Raw genomic sequence first — 22177 nt, 5'->3', positions numbered from 1 at the left:
TGCCTTCCTTTTTTCGCTCGGCTGAATACATTATGTGTGATGAGCGACCCTGTACTTGATAGCCTATACTATCTTAGGCACAGTATCGACCTGTTGACGGGAATACCCGGTAAACACTGGCCATTGGACTCCATATAATTGTTCTGATAATAACACGGCTACAAATTCAGTGTTATCACCAACTTCCTACTTTGAGGACAGATTACGTGACGGATTGCTAAAGACTTGGTGTATACTTTACTGTGACCTTCATTAGCACAATAGACATTTTTCCACGGTGCAGATGTTGTTTAGAGGACAATATATAGAACTCATTACCAATTCATATGAAGTACATGTACATGGACGTACAGCTGCTGCCATAGTCTCTCACTTATCTCAAGATAAACATAAATGTTCAAACTTCACAGCATACTTGAATAAACACGGATGTGAACGTGACAGAGGGACGTGATTCTGTGGCTATTTAAGACTGTAAAATTATGCAGTTTTCTTTGTCGAGTGGTAACTGCTATTTGTGTTAGCCTGTGTTGTAACGTAAAATAACTATATGTTCGATCGTTTATATCGTTTTATGGGGTTTTAAACATTCGCGACTGGTTTGTATTTATGGTACTAGCGTAGGTATTAGGTAATCCTAAGCGTATTGATTTCATGCCGGAAAGATACCTGTATGTAGGAACAAACTGTGCATTGCTATTGTATATATGTGATACCCGATAAAATCGGTGGTGTTGGTAGAACTGCTACAGTATGGGTGCATCACAAAGTGTTTTCAGCGAGGAGGAACTTCAGGATTATCAGGTCAGTACTATTTACATTGACATTTTATGTATCATCATTAACATAATTTCCAATTTGAATAAAAATAACAACTTATAATTCTTACTTTTGGTTCATTTTGTGTCCATATTTACTGATAGGCACAGATTTTGAATGCCAACAAACTGGACAGATAAGCTTTTTTGTACATAGCTTATCACGACTAGTAATAACCACACAACTGTTCGATAAGGTATATGTATAGTGTGCAGGATAATATATAACAGTTTCGGTTGTTATCTACTATGGACTGTAGCTACTGTTGCTTAATACAGTAAATCATATGTTGAATACTCAGTAATTACTTTTGTTACAATAAAATTTATAACGAAAATTCTTACAACCAATTCATGGTTATACCGAACTGTGTTTATAACGAATTCAATGCTATGTCGAACTTTGTTTAAATAACGAATCCATATATATAACTTTGATCTTTTCAAATAAGGTTCATATAGTATTGCTATTACATGTTTATTACGAACTCTGCTAATAAAGAAGTAGTTTTACTTGTCCCTAGTGATTCGTTATAACCGTGCTTTACAGATATAAGTTTTTGCATAGAATGTTTATAACAATTTGTTTACGAAATATTTTCCGTTTTTTATTGCAATTAGTCAAAACAGTGCCAGGAACTTAGTATATGATTATTTCTATTATGGCTTGAGAGAAAGCTATGTGGTAAAAATGAATTTTATTATCTTTCTCGGAAATCGCGGGTGTGCTATCGAACAGGAAGTAGTATGTATCCGTACTTATTGGCCAAGGGGTTTATCACAGTGCGCGATCAATTTGTAAACACTAAATGTATATACATATATATATATACCCTAACTCAAGATGTTTCTCTCGAATCGTATCCTTAACCGCGACGTTTTAATTAACAGTTAAGGCACGTTGCACTGAATTAGATTGAATGAAACTCTAGTATTGAAAAGGTGTAATATATATTTAAAAAAACCCATTGATATTGCAGCAAAGTAAATATTTGACTTTGCTCTCGTACTGAACGGTGAGAGTCAATAAAGATATCCATTTGCATTTTCTTTTGCATTTTATGCATTACGATAATTGCATTTAATCTTGAATCATTTAATGTAAATGTAGGTCAAGGTTAGTGTATCTTGTACAGCACTCTCTCAAATCTACGACTATATTTATTCACTGTACATTATAGGAAATATTGCAATAGTCTGTTAATCAAATCTAAGTATTGTGAAATCTTCTTTGGGTACAGACTATATAAGATATGAACCAGGACCCCAGCTGTTGTTCAAAAATAATTAAGCTAATCACATTTTAACAATTTTCAAACAAACAAAAATAAAATCATTTCTTGTAACACAGTCTTAAAGTTTTATGAAATCCTGAAGTAACCCACTTTTACTTATAATTACTTGCTCATTTTAGATAGATATAATCAGAGATTTTTCAGCAAATGTAAATCGAAAAATCCAATATCAACTGATTAAATTAATCAGGTGTTGAACAACCGGGGCCATACTTGCATTGTACACATATATTAATTGTGGTGACCTTAAGTAGGTATCTTATACCTTGGGCATTAGATAGATTACGAAAAGAGGATATACCTATATGTATACTGGTATTTTGGGGTCGAGGAGACATATAAATAAACGATTAACCACTATATGTATTATCAATATACATCATCCTCTCCCTTCCATTATTTCTTCTCTTCAAATAGAGATTGAACAGTGTTTTGATTGCGTTAAAGGTGGTATGAACGCAATGGGATACAGACATATTCAATGTATGTACATTGAATATGTCTGTTTCCCATTGCGTTCATATCTCCTTTAACGCAATCAAAACACTGTTCAATCTCTATCTAAATGTCGTCATCTTGTGTATATTAAGTCTATTGTATTGGGAGGAGAGGGATTTATATAACTTTGAAAACTTGTGCTCGATTCCAATATACATACATGTATATGTATTAGAAACAAAGGATGTAAATAAATGCAATATGTTTAAGTCAAATCATGGATAAATATACACCATCTTTACGTCTTTAAGCAAACGAAGTAAAGGTGATGAATCGTGTAAGTCTACGAAATGTATGGAAATGTTATATGGATACACGATACAATGTTGTTTCTTTATGTGTTTATATATAGTACCATCTATATTGTACAGGGACACGAACGTTGCATTGATAGTCCTTAGACTGTTATTACATGCCCGCATATCTCTGTCTCGGGGGACCTCTGTCACTGGGGATAAGTACAGAGAAATATGACTCTTGTCTAAAGATATAGTTCACAGCTATTAGGCGATACTTTCAATAGCCTTGCATGGCTAATTTATTTCCCAGTATGTTTTTGACTATAGTTCATACCACTTATTATATGGCTGTTAACCCAGTTGTCGTCTTACACAATTTATATGATATACTTTAGTCATTTTCAATAGTAACTCTTCGCTATGGTTCGGTTTATAAGTTTTAACGTCCTATTAACAGCCAATTAAGGACGGACTCCCATGTTTGTGATGTGTTGCGGCGTTTGGATGTCTGTGTGTTTTGGGAGGCTGTGGTAGGTTCGTGTTGTATCTCCTTGTGATAGTGTGTTTTGGGAGGCTGTGGTATGTAAGTGTTGACTCCTTGTGAAAGTGTATTTATTTGGAGGTTGTGGTATATTAGTGTTGTGTCTCCTTTTACTATTGTGTTTTGGGCGGCTGTGGTATGTTTGTGTTTTGTGTGTGAATGTCTGTAGATTTTGGTAGGCTGTGGTATGTTTGTGTTTTGTGTGTGAATGTCTGTAGGTTTTGGTAGGCTGTGGTATGTTTGTGTTGTGTCTTCTAGTAAAAGTGGAAGTCTTGCCCTTTTTATGGTGCTATCTCACTGAAGCATGCCGTCAAAGACACTCTTAGTACACTCTCAGTGGTATTATAGCATATCCGTATGAAATATTTGAAGTCCAAATATACTTTAGACAGCATACACAAACTGCGACTAAATATAAAAACGCTCCTAAAGAATTTACCTTCACATTGTTATGTTGAAATCATTTACTGATATCGTCATTAGGATATTTATTCTAGCAGTAACAGAATTTGGTATTTTTCACAATAAAAATATTACAAAAAATATTTTTTAAAACAGGATATGGTTTTAATGAAAAGACATCTTTTCAATTACAACGCTAGTGTGATATTCCAGAATTTAATATTATTCTCAAATGTCACGCTGTATGTGTGAAACATGTTCAGGTATATACACAAATGTTATAAACAAAAGATCATAAGAACTAATCTTTATCACGTCTCTCACTTCTATTTTCATTCACATAGCTATTAAGATATACTTAAGTTCAAGTTTTATTTTAATAGCGTGCCACATGTCAAACTAAAATGATTCTTAAAAGCAATAAGTAAACGTCAATTGCCATCCAGTCAATTTTACTCTTGGATTTAAAAACATAACTCACACGACTGCACAATTACCTTTAAATTCTAATATATAACATAGAATTAATTTTGAACTACAGTGTACGTTTCAAACATAAATTATCAAAATACCAGTACTGATTAACGTCATATAAATTTACTAATGCCTTGAATAATGTAAAATTTAGTATTATAGTTCTATAATTTGCATTGTAGCTACACTCTTAGGTTTTAAATTCCCAAAGCATTGTCCATCCAAAAAAATAACAGAACAATTGGTGATAGGATAGCGCATACATGTGAATATAACAGAATGAGAGACACGGGTGAAAAAGTGTGCATGATCGTACCTACGCCTGTTTATATTGTGTAATATCATGCAAAAAATAATGCGCCTTCGAGAAAGTTTGAAAAATTCCACAAAGACATGGTTATTTGTTTTATATACTGGTGTTTCATCTACATTTCATTTTTGAAAAAAAATCTTTAGAATACATGTATGTGTGGATTTTTCATTTGAGCATTCGCTCCTGTGAGGAAGGGCTTGGATTCTTTCCCCTGGTGAGACATATCATTGTCTTTCAAAATGGTAGTTTATGTTCCTGCTTAGCAGTTAGCATAAATGAAGTGGGACGACTGGTTTGCACGTTTTATAATTTGACCGGATGGGATGTGTTATCCGGTGTCTTTGACAATCACACACAATGCGTACAGTGAAGAACGCCCTTAAAGGACCTAACCTGTAAATAGGACCTAACCAATCAACTTACTGTATCTTTAATTTGTATTTACTTTCTGATTAACAGGAACTGACCTATTTCACCATAAAGGAGATTTTACAGTAAGTATGGTGTATTTATGATTTTTGATATATCAAGATGTTAAATGTATATAACTATTGCTTACTATATTCTATGAATTGTTTGGTTACGTTAGTACCAAATACCTGCATATCAAATATGCTGGGAACTATTTGAGCTACTGCTCTGCATATTAAATCTTCATCTTTGTATATTTACCACAATAATAATAATAGCACTCTACATGTACGTATACTGCATCGGCTTATATGTAAATTAATTGATTCTTCGACATTTGCGTATTTTGCGATTCGCGCATTTGTTATGAATCCTCGTAGACATTATGCGACTTCTTACCACTAGTTAACTCATTCCTCCTAGAAGACGGATTTAGATTCTTCTCACTCAAAGGCTGCCATAGTCCATTCTGGGATTTCAGGGTAAAATGAATTAATAAACAGTTCCTTCATCATAACAAAGGCAATTCCATTATTTGATTACACTGACATACTTTGCACATGTTTTCCTTATTAAACGATGAAGTTTACTAATTATGCGCTTCCAACAGCTGTCAACAACTTGTTCACACGAGATAAATCATTTGTTGTGTGACATACAAACGTAAAGCATTGAGACATAATTCAATTTGATATCACAAGATTGTTCAATGCTTTTTATGTTGCCAGTGGATGGTATATAAAGTTTTGATATCTTTTTTTATTCAATTCTATGCTCAGTAATTATTTAACCCATTTCAACAGTTATTTTTGTACATTTTCGCTACAATATTTGTGTTTGAAATGACGTTCCTAAAATAACCTATCTTTTATTTATTTCCAGTACTTATCAAACGATGTAGTCTTCGCAGTAGAATGGGTATTGGTGCTTCAGCATATGCACAATTTAAAACATATACCTGCTTTAAACCGACTTATTTTTGTAATTAAACGCGTGTTTTGCTACTGATTAGAATTCGCGAAAAGAAATAGTCGTCAAAAGCTTCAAATGCAATGTTTGAGTTGCTGTAGTTTGCGAATATTTTGATACAATTCTTGATAATGCATGGGATAAATATAGAACCGCCATCATTTTATTGTTTTCAATTTAAACATTTGATTATTAAAATTTTCGTGGTATATTTACAGTGTGTTTAAGATTTTCCGAGGGCTGTCTCCGGAGGCTGTGGACAGGGATCGCAATGTAAAGTTGAGTGAAGATCTTATAATGTCCTTACCAGAACTCAAGGTATGTATAACTACCGGTTACTATAAAAATGATCTATCCAATGTTATATCGAGCTCACAATTTAATACAATTTATTTTATAATATTATTTCATGTTAATAAGACAAAAATCCACATGAGTAAAGGACTATTGTTGAAATGATGAGTATCGTTTATGTTCTATCGGCAGTGGAGCATCTTTAGATACACATCCTGTGACGATATAAGATATGCCAGAAAAATGAGCGTCTTCAATTTATATTGAGGTCAAATTAGGATTGATCTACTTGCACATACTGTAAACCAACATATGTTTGCGATGTGGTGATTTCGCGGGCGAAGAGAAATCAAAAAGTTTACATTGGAATATGTAATTATTGTGAAAACGTTGTTCGAAAAGAATGCGCGAAATTAATTTAGTTTTATTAGTTTAAAGTCCTAGTAATAGCCAGGGTCGTTTAAGGACGTGCCAGCTTTGTTGGTGGAGGAAAGCCGGAGTACCCAGAGAAAAACCATCGACTAGCGGTCAGTACCTGATAACTGCCACGCATGGGATTCGAACTCACGACCCAAAGGTGGAGGGCATGTTGTAATATGTCGAGACAGCTTATCCACTCGGCCACCGCGAAATTAAATCAACACAAAAAAGTTGGTTTACAGTATTGCATAACACTACCACCGGAAGTTAATGTGTAATACGATATACTTACATTAAAGTAACTTCGCATCGATGATTGATGTTTCAATTCAATGACATATTTAGAATTAGCCATCTTAATCTCTGTATCATTGAGGTCAGTAGAGTTGAAGTTGAATATTCTTTAATTTCTTGGTTATTTGTTGTAGAATGTTATCACTTTGTCGATTTACATTTCTGTGACTGTAGATGAATCCGTTTAAGGACCGTATAGTGAAAGTGTTTTCCTCAGAAGGCGGGGGACTTTCGTTTGAGGATTTCCTAGATATGATGTCAGTGTTTAGCGAAAAAGCACCAAAAGAAATCAAGACACAATATGCATTCAAAATTTATGGTAAGTTGATCTCAAAATGTTTTTGTCGTTATTGTGTAAATGTATTGTTTGTTTGTTTGTTTGTTCGTTTGATTGATTTGTAGAACAGCGTGGGCCATTTAAGGACGTGTCAGGTTTATGAGGTAAAGTATGCCGGAAAAATCAGAGAGAAAAAAATGACATACATGTACGTTCAGTACATGGTTAATGCCACAAGTGGGTTTCGAACTGGTGACCCAGAGGCGGAGTTTGGGGATTTGGATAATATGCCGGGGGATCGGAATTATTCAGTCACCCTATAGCTATAATAATATATACCTGAATGCATTCATTTGTTTTAATTCCTCTACCGGCTTTGACAGCGCAAATGTATTGTATGGTTTTCTACATACTAGAGAACATGTAAATATATGGAAATTACAAATTTGGCATCTTTTAACTGAGCTTACAGCAATTTGCAGTTTGTATTTGATTGAATCAGAAATGTATGTGCAGGTTTAAATTATGTACAAATATATATTGAAATGTCTATTGCCCCATTGCATACAAACAAACAAATACAAAATATGCTCAATATTAAAGATGGTACGAGCATACGTGTTTAGCACTTCTGTAAGACAGAGGCTCAATATATATATATATATATAGACTAATGAATAGCGATATAAATGTACATGTAAGTGTGTATATATTGATCAATGGAAGATCGTCAACTTACCAGCTTGCTATTTAAACAACATAAAGTACGAGCCCGAGGAGACAAACAATTCGCAAATGAATTAAATAACAAAACTAAACAAATTACTACTGGTGAAGTACATTTTGATAATTGAAAATATTTGTAGGACACTGGTTTTGTCTTAAATGATTCAGATTTTGATGATGACGACGCAATATCTCGCGAAGACTTGAAGAAAATGGTAACCTTAAAGTTATATGTGCCATGATTTTCATACTCATGAATCAGGAAGAATTCTCCATATGTTATTCACCACCGAAAATCTCCAACATTTTGAGAACTTCTATACTTACAACGCATAGGTTTTAATTTTACAAGAACACATGTACATAAGAGCTAAGAATGACTTTTGGCAGCACTTCTAGTGAATTGATAGCATATGATCTGACCATTAAGCCAAGTTTTCAATAACATTTTTACAATGTTATTAGTAATTGCAAAGTGATTTCTGCAAGAATTCATCAATTCTATGTTGTAACTATTTCTAAGTCATCATACATGTTTCTCTGTGCTTTTGAATCTTTTCCACAGCTTTAATTCATTAAACCTGATGGTTTTCAATAGATTACTGAAGAAACAATAACATGTCATCATTTTCGCCCTGTTATGGCACATGTAACTTTGAAGTTTAGTAATTTTCGTAAAATGTTCACCTAATACGCTACAGAATTTACTTTCTGTTTTAAGATATATTAAATATATTAATATAAAGCTGTGAATTATGTTTATATTTTTTTAATTTTAGACAATGCGTATCATAACGAGTTACAACGTCAATGATAATTGGTTGATCAATACTAGCTTACATATCTTCAATAATATTACTAATATGAAATGGGCAGATTTTTATTTCTTAAACTTTAAATATCAATAAATTTAATGTTTTTGCTTATATTCAGAGGGTCATAAACTAGCTCATATATACTTTGCTCTAAACTTTTGAAATGCAATAATGATTTTGTAAATGTGCATTGTATCAAAATTATATAATTATATCCTCTCAAATGGGATTCATTGCGGAAAAACAGTAATATTTGAGCCAGTTTATTTTACGTTGCGATCATATTAAAAAATATATTGATGTTTGAAAATTTGCAAAATAAAACTCCCTCCCTGATCCCATCCATACTTTTTGCCTAAGTTTGTAATTATATGATATATTGCATTTTTTTCTGGTATATTTATTCTTGTATAATTGATATTTTACAATATTAGTTCACTTTGACCTATTTTTTGACAATAAATTCTATTTTCCAATTTGTTTCATTTTCAACGCTTCATAGTAATTCATGACTAATCATTCAAAAATATCATTTGTTTTAACAAAACTGGACCAAACCGAAAATTGACCCTCCTGTATAATTTACAATTGACTCCAAATTGACCTTAATCATATGTCATATCTAGCTGCAATATTCTAGCTCAAAAGACTTTTTGACAGAAAATGGTGTCATCTTTAGAAAGGTATAGTAGGCCGGGTACGTATATTCGTTCTAATGTCATATCATGATGTCATTATCCCCGGGTATCTGTTAAAAATAATGCTTATCGGTAATGGCCACCAGTGGGCTTGAATTGACACTCTTTTTAACGCAATTGTTTATACACTTGAAAATGAAAACATTCATTTATATAGAATGAAGTTCTGATTACACTAGAATACATCATCATACCTGAAATATTTACCAACGGTTGGGATTAGACAAAATAAATTCCATTTTAATACCTTATGAAGATAAAAACAGTCATGTTATATAAGGTAAAGATATCATTGAGAATATATATAAGAAATTTTACAAATTCACTACTGAATTGTATTGTATACGATACGAGCAATATTATGAATTCACAGGCGATAGGGACATAGTTACTAATGATTTACCATACCACTGTTTGTTTTTCTGTGAATCGTATACTATAAACCATCTAATTTTTGCGGTGACTAAATTTTGTATTTTAATTGCAAAACATTTTTACGTCAGTTAATTTCGATTTAGTTTTCATGGTTCTACTATTTCTGTCATAATGAGGTGAAAACGGTGTTAAGCTAGTATATAAATAATCCGATATAAAAGGCCAAAATAAATTCAAAGTAAAATCAAAATCATAAGGTTAAAGACAAGAATAATAAATTAGTATTGAAAGAGAGTAAAATCCTGGATATTATTCGTTTGTTTTACGAAGACTTATACAAAAGTAAAAATCCTAATGAAGAATCTATAAAGCAATATCTCAGAAATACAAATTGTCAAAACACCCTAAATGAAACGGAAAAGGCTATTTGTGATGGACCCCTAACAAAATCTGAATGTACACATGCTATCAAAAATATGAAAAAAAATAAAAGCCCTGGTTTAGACGGTCTAACAGTAGAATTCTATGAGCATTTCTGGAGTATTATTGGAGATGATGTAATCAACGCCTTAAATGAAGGGTATTATGCAGGAGAAATGTCAGAGTCACAAAAAAATAGGTTTACTTTCTTTAATATACAAAAAGGATGATGAAACTTCATTACAAAATTGGAGACCGATCACCTTACTAAATATAGACTATAAAATTGCAGCATTTGTATTAGCTCAAAGATTGAAAAAAATAATGCCTAAAGTTATACATACAGATCAAAATGGTTACATCAAAAATAGGTTTATTGGGTTTAATATACGACAAATACAAGATGTGATAGACTATGCTGAAAAATTTGGAACAGATAGCGCAATTTTATTTTTAGATTTTAAAAAGGCCTTTGATACTATTGAATGGGTGTTCATGCTAGAAGCTTTAGACAAATTTGGTTTTGGAAAATCTTTTATCTCTTGGGTACAGACACTGTACTATGATATATATGGGTGTATTTCCAACAATAATTATGTATCTGATACATATAAAATCTCACGCGGAATTAGACAAGGTTGTCCATTAAGCTGTTTGATCTTTGTGATTGCAGTTGAAATTATGGCAATAAATATAAGAGAAAACCAAAACATCAAAGGGGTTAAAATTAAAAGAAAAATAATAAAAATTTCCCAATTAGCAGATGATACAACATTATTTGTAAAATCAAGTGATATAAAAGAAGCAATTAAAGAAATTGAGAACTTTGGTATACATTCTGGGCTTGAGCTTAATAAAGAAAAATCACAAGGTCTTTGGCTAGGTAAAAACAAGAACAAAAAAGAGGTTTATGGTATAAAGATGACAAGAGAAAACATCAAGTCTCTAGGTGTGATTTTTGGTGTTAAAAATAAAGAAGTAGAGCAAATGAACTGGGAAAAAAATATAAATGCTATCAATTATCTCATAAAAAACTGGAAAAAAAGAAAACTGACACTAATTGGAAAAGCTACTATAATAAATGCATTAATCATACCTAAAATAACTTTCCTGGCAACAGTTCAACATATAAATAGTGATCAAATAAAGACACTGGAAAAAATAATATTTGGATATTTATGGGATGATAAACCAGACAAAATTAAGCGAAATGTACTGATAAATGAAATAGATAATGGGGGTTTGAACATAAGAGATATTGAAACGCATATAGAAATGCTTAGGATTACATGGGTGAAAAGACTATTTGACACAAAAAATACTTTTTCGAACTGGACAATAATACCTAAACTTTATTATGATAAATTTGGTAACAATTCACTAATATTCAGAATGAATATCAAATCACTTAAAAAGATACATAATATTGAAGAGATCCCAGCTTTTTATAAAAAAATACTACAGTCTTGGATTAAATTTAGATCACAAGAGCGAAATGCTTTACCAACATACGTGCATAATGAGATAATATGGGGTAACTCCAGCATTACTTACGAGGGTAAATCTATTATTTTTAAAAAATTGGATCAACAGTAATATAATACAAATAAAATATTTATTTGATGAAACTGGAAAAATTAATGATGCTAGCATCTATGAAAAACTAGTTTGCAAAGCAAACTGGATTGCAGAACTTATCAAATTAAAAAAAATCAATACCGAAAACATGGATAGAAAAAATGAAAACACAAGTAAGAACAGAGCCAAGTAAAAATAAAGATGAAATTCAAGTATTGAATGGACATACAAACAAATTCTTATATAAAACCTTACTTAATCATAAAATAGAAAAACCAAACCTATTAGAAAAATGGAGATATCATTTTCGATGTGATATCAATGAGTTCTGTGAAATTTTGAAATTTAATTTAAAAAATTTACATGACAATTCATTAAAAATTTTCAAATGGAAATTGATTCATAATATAATTCCAACTAGAAAAAATCTGAAAAGGTGGAGAATAGAAAATTCGGAATTGTGTCCATATTGTAATAAGGTGGACGACAACACACATTTTTTCATAGAATGCACACATGTGGAAATGTTTTGGAATAAACTGACAATGAATCTTTATAAAATAGGAATATTTATAAATGTACGCTCTCTTAAATATATAGTTTTGGGTTATTATCCGGAAAATAAGATGTGTAAACAATTTAATTTTTTGCTTGCACTTGCAGGATACACAATATATAAATCTTACTATGTCAGTGACAAAAGGCAAAAAAGTCTTGACATATATAGTATGTTTATAGCAGACTTGACATTTTATTCTAAGAATTTCAGTCAACTTGGTCTATTATAATTAGAATACATTGTGATACAAAGTAATAATTTAATTGTTCAGCTGCAATTTTGAATATCCACTTGATATACATCGATCTTCGTCTGTAGTATCAACAACACTAACTTCTTTAGAAAATAAATCCCAATGGCAATGGATCACTTGAAATAACACAAACAGCATCTGCATAGCTTCAACAGGCACTTTTTAGAATAAATCCAACTGATGCTGAAAAGAAATAATAGCAAATCAAAATAATTATAGTGTCAATTACATTTAATTTTAAACTGAATATAATTTTGTATTATTTCATATGAACTACATTTAGTTGCATGTGTAACAGGAGAGGAGAAAATGTAGCGGCCAGACCGGGATTCGAACCCGGGACCCTCAGAATACTAGCCGAGTGCTCTACCGACTGAGCTACCTGGTCACCGATGATCGACCCAGTCCAATCCCGCTACACTCCTCCCTCCTTTCTCGAAGTCTTCGCCCTCGAAGACACACGAGACCCTTCCAAACACCACCACCGTGGGTTATTTAGTTGGGCGCCAATTCTGTAACAGGAGAGGAGAAAATGTAGCGGCCAGACCGGGATTCGAACCCGGGACCCTCAGAATACTAGCCGAGTGCTCTACCGACTGAGCTACCTGGTCACCGATGATCGACCCAGTCCAATCCCGCTACACATGTATGACAATGTGTAAAAATCACTGTGAAGTACTTTTGTTTACATTAATTGGTATAAACTGTACAGGAACTTTGGATATTGACCTAGAAATTATTTAAATAACAATTTACCGGTAGTTTGTAACTTTGTATCTTAGACTGCTGGAGTATGAAAGATTTATTTACATGTATAGAGCAGCCAGGGCTAGAGTGTAAGCTTACTAGACTCCCAGGACCCTGTGCTAGAAATGGTAATAACAATACAAAAATGTATTTGGAAAAATGGTCTTTTTTATAATAATATAAATTAAGCAGTTCACTTACCTGAAATAGTAGACAACTGTTTATCTTTACCACCCAAGTGTAGACTATAGCTAGCTTAGTGGACCACGTGTAGACGCCAACATGTGGATACCGTACATGTGTTTCGCGTGAAATTACTGACTTCCGGGTGGTATTAAGAGTTACCTCCCTTAATATAAGGTATCACGACATAAATCTGTAGGTTCTAGGCCTAGTTATGTATGAAAGTGGGAATGATGAATGGATCTCCTCCTGTGAGAGGACACTAAATGTATCATGATAACATGCCTATTATGAATAAACTTTTATGTTAAAAAAAAAAAAAAAAAAAAAAAAGAACGAAGAGGAGCCCGTGTTGTCACAAATACACACAGAAACACACGATTGTTTCGCTTTTTCGCTAAAAAAAAAAAAAAAAAAACCACATAAATCACGCAATGTATACGGCTGTTTATGCCTTATGTCTATTTAGTTGGAATATATCTCCAGAAATCACAGTATATTAAAACTATATTAAAAGAATTTTTAGATCGCAAAAAAAAAAAAAAAAAATGAAGAATATGTCAATATTTAATATTTTAGATTTACAAAAAAAAAAAAAAAAAAAATCTACATAAGGGATGTGAATTAACCATTTCGCTTTTCGGTTATATGGTAGCATTAGCTTCATCGACTTGTCTCTTAAATAAATATCTACATACATACATATGTATCTACATAGATGATAAAGTAAAGCTTAGAATAAAAAAGTAATCATAATCATAGCAGTAAGTCTTTGCCCACATAATAGCGAAAAATGAGATAAATGGTAGACACCCGAAAAACATCAATATATCAATAAAGACATTTTATATGCATAAACTTATTTACTAAAACATCCGTCACACATATATCACTCTGTTTTATACGTTCTGTATAATGTTACAATGAAATGCTTACGTCTGATAGACACAGGCTACATGATACGGCGTGGGGTTTCATGTGATAGGTTCAGCCCAAATAGTGATTTATTGTGACATGAATTAGCTCTCTCTGGCGTCTGATATTATAAAGGAAGTTATAATATAGTCTTACATTGTGACACGCTATGTTTAGAAACCATTACAAAATGGAAACTGATATTGTCTTTTTATTGTCCGACAGGCAGGAACAAAATATATTACATTGTCTTAATAACCTATCCTGCCATCGACATCTTTTGTCTAGAAAATACGTTTTATGAACGGGATATTGTATTGTATTTGTTCGGCAATGTTACATATGTAAAGAAATTTTAAATGTTTCAATTGTAAATATAATAAACATCTTAATTCCATTGGGGTTTATTACTTAATGAACACTACTTAAGGCATCGTAATCAGAAACATTTAATTTTAATTGCTTAGCAACATATGGCTAACATAACTTATCATATTAAACAGAAAACATGCATTCTAAAAAAAAAAAATTAAAAAAAAAATCAAAATCATTTCTATGGTATATATTCAGCCACTATAGGGCCTTCTTCAGCCCGAAATCTATTTCTGTGTTCGAAAGAACAATTATCCTGACTTCGTCCCTGAAATACGCGAAAAATCACTCACGAAAAGTTCCTTAAAGTTTATGATGTGATACTATAGACAAAAACTGTTAGTTATAGCTGTTGAGACATTGAAATAAATAAGATGAAACTTATTTTTAAAGCGAATCCTTGGAATCTGTTTGCGGATAATCCGTCTTATAATTTACTTTAAATTAATGCATTGTAGTAAGAGCAAGAATTTTACTATGTATTACAAAGTGTCACAACACTAACACACTGCAGTCTCCCAAAAAGCACACGACAAACTTTACACACACAGCACACCTAAAATTGGATGCCTACTATAACCATGGCCGTTAATAGGACATTTTTGTTTATTTATTCATTTTTATATTTTTGTTTTGTTTTTTGTTTTTAATTTTTGTAGGTGGGATAACCGAACTAATCTTAATGTATTATACAAGAACAAATTGTTAAGCAATACAGTAGCATACTTCGAAATAAGAAAATAAACAAACAACGTATTTTTAAAAGTGCTTGTTTTGAATACCAAACATTTTTTTATTTATCTATTTTATACCTATCTTCCTATAACTCGTTAATCCTTGTAAATCTTGTTTATCGTTATAATATTCGTAGAAATATAAGTCAAAGATATGTCCAAAATATCTATGGCGTAAAGAGTCAACTAGCCTGAAGTCACTAAATAGTAAAATAATGTTTAGGAGTACACAAGGTATTACCAGCGCAGAAACAAAACGATTATTTAATAAGTGTATGTAACCTTACAAAAGGTCACGCCACGGCAATGGTATTTTTTTTAACCTTTTACCTCTCAGCTCCATAATTCTACCACTAGCTAGAATATGTTACTCACATAATACAAAAAAAAGTAAAAGCTTATAATGCACACTAGACAATGGATATGAATAAAATCCCAGTTGCAGGCCAATCTGGATAATCCGTCTTAGTGATCAGTAATGAAAGTAAAACTAATCGGATAAGTCTGTACCGGTGCTTTGTTAACAATCGTATTAGCATTGCTCCTATAGTTGAATATCAAAATGGCAGAAGCAGAAAGGGCGACTGGCAGTAATATGTGGCGATATGTGATAGATATATGATTGTAAATTAATTGGTGTGTTGTTCCGTCAGCATCAAAGGTAAGAGATCGCCATTCTAAAGTTATATAAAAAGTTTTTGTTTGATATTTATTAGATTGATTGCAATTTTGATCGAAAGATCACAAATTTATCCAATATGTAAATGTTCATTTGACATTGAGATATATTCAATTATACGATTATTTCATACTCAACGTTTTAAAGACACATTCAAATATACAATCATAAAATGTATCCCAACAATTGAATTCATTTTTGTGAAAAGAATCATTCTTCGTTAATGGTATTTTTTTTAATATATTACTAAATCTTTCGATGCCATTTTGTTACATACGAGTTTCTGATAAAGTGACGGCATTAGTGTCTAAGTTATACATTGAATTTGTATTAACAATAGTATATTGTAAAATTTTATCTATAATTCATGTATTGACGAATCGAGTTGATAATAAATTACACTAATGAAATACCCATTCAATTATCATTAATAGACATACTAGGTAGATGTTCCGATTCTCATCAAACGCTATGGCTCTAGCTGATTTTAGTCATATTCCGCTTTGAAATAAATTATGGTATTAATAAATGTTTGTATAGTACCCTTGATAAATGCTGGATATATTCTTAGATCCTTGGTCCCTCACTGTCTCAGATCTACTTCCTTTCCCTCCTCTCCTGTCATTGTTTACTTTACTCATTCCTATTCCATACCTACATGTACTCGTATATCTCTAGATAACTCTGCACGTTGCACTTTATTAAATTTGAAATAATTTGCAAAATTAAATTTCTATGTGCTGTCCAATAAGATTAAGAACGCGATAGCAAATTTAAATGGAAGTGATCACTTTTCTGACACATTTTTTCTGTTTTCCTTTATATCAGATTGTTATATGATGTTGATAACGTTACAACAGAAGATTTTTCCATTTAGACCATTTTCATATAAATCCCTTATTTAAAAAATATATAAATCTGAAATGGTGAATAGTGCTGCCAAAACATCCCTGCAAAGAAAGCTGTAAGCATGTCGATTCTGAACATTCTTTTTATAAGTTTTTTTTTTTTTTTTTTTTTTTTTTTGTTTGAATATAACAAATATACGTCCAATTACTACACAGCAACATATCTCCTAATCGAAAACAAGATTAACAATATTTCTCTGTATTCTGGTATAGGAGAAGACTTACTTAAGATATCAAATAACAAAACGTAACGTGCACATATTTCATCCTTCTTCATACGTCATTGATGCTGTGTTTCAGTTAATGGACATTGCTTTAACTGTAACTCGATATATATGAATCAAACTGTCAAATTATGAAGAATGAATCGTGTTTGAAGACACGTGGTTCTAGTACGTTTTAGCTTTGCCTGCCTTTCCTTTAGCATTATAGCAAGTACAAACTATGTTTCTTTCATTATTTCTGACATCACCATCGTAATCTTAAGGTTCACAGGTTCACTGTTACTAGATACATGTACTTACAATATAGAAAAAAAGGATTATAATATCATTGACTGTGAAATCCATGAACGATATGACAAATGTATCCACAAGACATACGATATTCTCTTATATCCGGACAGGGATACCCGCAATTTTACCGTTGTGAGATATTTCTATCTCATCCTATGGTAAAGATAAGCTACATGAGATCTTTGCAAAAGCTCAAATAGACTAAGAGAAAAAGAGTAATTCATCCTCTTAGGGATGAGACAGTTTATCTCAACCTCGGGATACGATTCTTAAACTAACACTCGATATAGCCCCGTTTTTAACAATTTAAATATCTTGACCCTCAGGTTGTGATTCTCCTGTCTCACTCCAAAGGGGGTAAAAGATTCTATCATTCCAGTCGCATTATTTCAAAACATGAAGTCTTATACATTCATATGTATGATATTGAACTATTCTGAACTCAAATTTAATTTAAATTTTGAATGGGTATTTTGAATCTGTACAATGCTGTGTTTCCTTAAAAAATCTTCAACGAATTTGTACCACATTGCTTTTGTTTATCTTCCAGATGTCGATTCCACACAAGCGGGCTCATGCGGAGTTTGAGTCCAACGCTGTCAAGAGCAACATCAAGGAACAGCGCCTGCTTGAGAAGAACATTAACATCCTTAATGTGGAAGAAGCCTATGCTATGCGTATCCTGAATTTAGATACAAGGGACATCAACCACTATCGCAACAAAATGAACGAACGCACGTCAAAGATTAAGTCCCATCTAACGACGGTCGATATCATCAAGATGAAAGAGCTGGAAGCAGCAGGTAAAATGAAGGGCACGGGGAACAAAACAGCACCAGCTTCTTCCGCTATCTTAGCGGCAGCTGAGAAGCGACTTAACATAAAACCGCGCGCCAAGACTGCCTTACCTGTCCGTCGTTATGACAATAGTCGCAAATGTTCCCCAAATATCGAGGACAGTAGAAGTGATGATACCAATACACCAAGTCAAGAGGATGCACGCGAGTATAGGCAAAGGTCACTAGTGAAACAACCATCTCTTTCTAACTTACATCAAGCGTCCGCCAACGATTCTGGAGACCAGGACAATAATACATGGGCCCGGCCATCGCCTAAACCCCGCAAACGTCCAAACACTGCTTTCGTTCCGTCTAGTCGTAGAGTTAATGGTGATCCGGGTCATAGAGATTCCTCCATTCCGACACCCGTGGTCAGGAGTATCGTGATTCCAACGGCAGAAAACCATGACGATACTGTTAGTGATATAGAGGAATTACCAAACGATCAAGTATTTGTACCGTGCGAGGAGGACGAACCCCCTTCACTTCATGAAGCTCCAGTTGAAAAACCAGCGCCGGCGCCACGTCCAAAATACCGCAAGTTACCAGTGCCACCTAAACGACATGAAGAGCCGGAAAATAATCATCAGACACATGCAAAGTCTGAAAAGACCAACAGACAAACACGATGTCCCTATAAAGGAACGCCGATGCGAGTAGTACCTTCTGCAACACAAATTTCGATGGTTTGCAACGATACGTCACAAACGACGGTAGCAGACGAACAGCATAAAAAATCCCGCCCAGGAAGCGGCATTCCTGTAATGAATGGAGAGGCTAGACAAGACAGGATAAGACCACAGACTGCTAAACACGTATCAAACGAAGATAGAGCGATGGAGCACTATCCCCAAACCCACGATAACAATGAGGAGGAACCTCGTAGTAAATATCGACCGAAAACTGCGAAAGTACCACAGTCTCCGTCTATTGGATATGCTGAAATACATCGAAATCGTCGTGTGCGGTCTCCTGATCACTGCAGTAATGCAAACGCTTCTAGAAGCCGTTCAAGTAGAGCAGATCAGCAGGACACTGCGAGAAGTCCGTCGAGACAGCTTCCTGCTCGTCCTGATCGGTCTCCAAGTAGTACGAGGATCCCGGTACGTCCTCTTACCGCTCACTCTTATTCCATACAGATGGAACACGGAGTTCCAAAACCCGTACCTCAAAGACGGCTTTCACGGCCTCGTACTGCTAAACCAAACGTCAATCCAGTGTATTCTAGTCCTAATAGTAATGAAAATACTGAATACTCTACCTCTGAAAATACTTCAAATACTCCAACTTTCCCTCCGCCTATTTCCCCAAGAGAAAATTTAACTCCTCGCGTGGGACCAAAACCAGTAGCAACTCCTTTATCTCCACGAGTGTCACAAGACCAACCGTCACAATCGATGACTCATATACCGCGATTCGCGCCGATGGCACCGCAGCAAAGAGCAAGTATCGTCCCACGTACACCACGTGTTGTTACTGTAACGTCGTCTTCGTCTAAAAGAATAAATGCATCAGTTGTGGACAGACTAAATGATTTCGCAAGCGTGTTACCGTATGCCTCACCAGGAAATAGTGGACATAATCAGGCTAATGAAATCCCTGTGGTGTTACAAAGTAAACAATCAGCGGATCATTCGCCGCAAGAGACACAATCTGGACTCTCTAATCATGCCGATCACAGATCTCATGTCGCCAACGGTGACCAGGGTCCTATTCCCGTTAGCCAGCAATCCAATACATATCCTGCTGGTAACCATGATCCTACTTTGGACTTTAATAGTCAGCAACCTTCCCACACTGCCCCATATAAACAACAGCCTACCACACAATCATCCATACCCCGCCCTGGCAGTGCCCGGCCTCGTACTCCTGCTCAGTCAAGTCATCGACCACCACCTGAGAACGAGACTATCTCTTCTGCTTCAGACTTCCGTAGTTCTTTGAGTAGGACATATGATACAAATGAACCTGTAATCAGCGCAAAACCGCCACGACCTATGCAAAGACCGACAACAGCAAGGACACGGATAATTGCGGAAGAGCCGCCTACTGCAAAAAGTAGCATTCCTCGACCAAGGACGGCTAGGATGTTGCCTACGACGCCGCAGCATAGACCCCAATTGGAGAAATACCCAACTAAACATGGGGAAACCATTGTTACACAGGCTATTGTTCATTCTCCACGACCGCCTAGCGCGCCAGCCGATGGACGGTTCAAGGAAGTCGATCAGACCGAGTATGTCACTCATGAAGCAACTGTTCCAGCGCCGAGCAAAATAGCTGTGTGTACAAAAACGCCAAAAACACCGAAAAAGCCGCCGTCAGCTTTGAAATTCCATTTTGATTCTCATAAAATTGCGACCGAAAAACACCAGATAGAACAAGAAGTAGATATTCCTCCGAAAGTTTACTCCTCGTTCGAGGAAGCGATGGCGGACTATTTAGAACGAGCTGCAGCAGACAATGTGTTTAATGAAAATGTGTTGCAGGGATTTCGCAGAAGTCTTATCAAATTGGAAAAGCTGAAGTTTTCGAAGATTGAGGACAAAATGACTTTATTTCTTAATAAGATGGATGAATATTTAGAACGCTCGGGGAAGGTGATACCCGACTGGTTTAAACCGCTACGCTTTCGGAAGACTGTTGAGGAACCTGTCATAGTCACCTTTGACCCCTCCACTTATTTCAAGAATAGGAGAAAGAGTAAATACCAACACAACAAAGCTGCCTTTGAGCGGCAGAACAAAAAAGACACCGACCCTAACGTGACATGGAACGGCATTAAAAAGTGTCGTTACCTCAGAATTCCAAACGAAATGATTGATCATTCGGGCATGCGCACTCTCGGGACGGATCAGATTCAGCTCATGAAAACGCTTAAAGGCATTGATTAATGATAAAGGATTAGATTTTGATTACTTAATTAAGTGCTACTTTTGTGAAGATATATATTTTATATATACTCAAGTGTAGCGGATATCATCCGATAAAGCAAATAGAAAAATACATTTATCATATTGTAGTTTTGTATACTTTCCCGTGGAGAGAAACTGCCATTACACATGTAATCGCTGAAATCGCTAAATTAATAATGTTACATTAACAATAAGTAACCAGTCAGAGTGTTCGATACGAAAATCTCCATACTGAGATTATACATGTACCTTACCTGATTGGAAATAAATCATGGTTGCGAGTCATCTCCCCTTACTCCTGTTGCTGTTGGGTGATTTACGTGAATAATATAACAATTTCATTTGGTAGAATGTATTTTCATGAATTTCCATACAACATTATTTCTGATGTGATTGGGTTGTGATTAACTCATTAATCAAAATAATTATCATACAAACTCAGATCGGGATCCGTCTTGTTAATATAAAATACACAGATTCAAGGCAAAGGGAAGTAACTCTGATAAACGTAAGACGGTGCAAAACATAGTTAATTTAATTTCAAACTTTTTGATTTTTTTTTCATGAAAATAACCCCCTCAGATGCTCTGTAGTATCTAAATAACAAAAACATTTAGTATTACATCTGGTTACTGTATGGGGATTTTTCGATATTAACGAAAGTGTACTGTATACTACATGAAATACATATTTTGTACATG

At 34.0% G+C, this 22177-nt stretch overlaps 2 protein-coding genes across 2 annotated transcripts; both read left to right on the top strand.

Moving 5' to 3' along the window:
* LOC138332529 (calcium and integrin-binding family member 2-like) lies at window positions 1–8213 on the top strand. Its single transcript, XM_069280534.1, has 5 exons — window positions 1–804; window positions 5040–5074; window positions 6179–6278; window positions 7143–7287; window positions 8140–8213. The coding sequence occupies exons 1-5, from the start codon at window positions 754–756 to the stop codon at window positions 8211–8213; spliced, it is 405 nt and encodes a 134-aa protein (XP_069136635.1). The 5' UTR covers window positions 1–753.
* Window positions 8214–16191: 7978 nt separating this feature from the next.
* Window positions 16192–21771, top strand: LOC138332723 (serine/arginine repetitive matrix protein 1-like). The gene is made up of 2 exons (XM_069280710.1): window positions 16192–16281; window positions 18273–21771. The coding sequence occupies exon 2, from the start codon at window positions 18273–18275 to the stop codon at window positions 21453–21455; it is 3183 nt and encodes a 1060-aa protein (XP_069136811.1). The 5' UTR covers window positions 16192–16281; the 3' UTR covers window positions 21456–21771.
* The last annotated feature ends 406 nt before the right edge of the window (window positions 21772–22177 follow it).

The sequence above is a fragment of the Argopecten irradians genome, chromosome 10, assembly GCF_041381155.1.
Source record: "Argopecten irradians isolate NY chromosome 10, Ai_NY, whole genome shotgun sequence".
Classification (NCBI taxonomy): domain Eukaryota; kingdom Metazoa; phylum Mollusca; class Bivalvia; order Pectinida; family Pectinidae; genus Argopecten; species Argopecten irradians.
The sequence above is the reverse complement of the archived record's forward strand: the minus strand, read 5'-3'. Positions and strand labels throughout refer to the sequence as shown.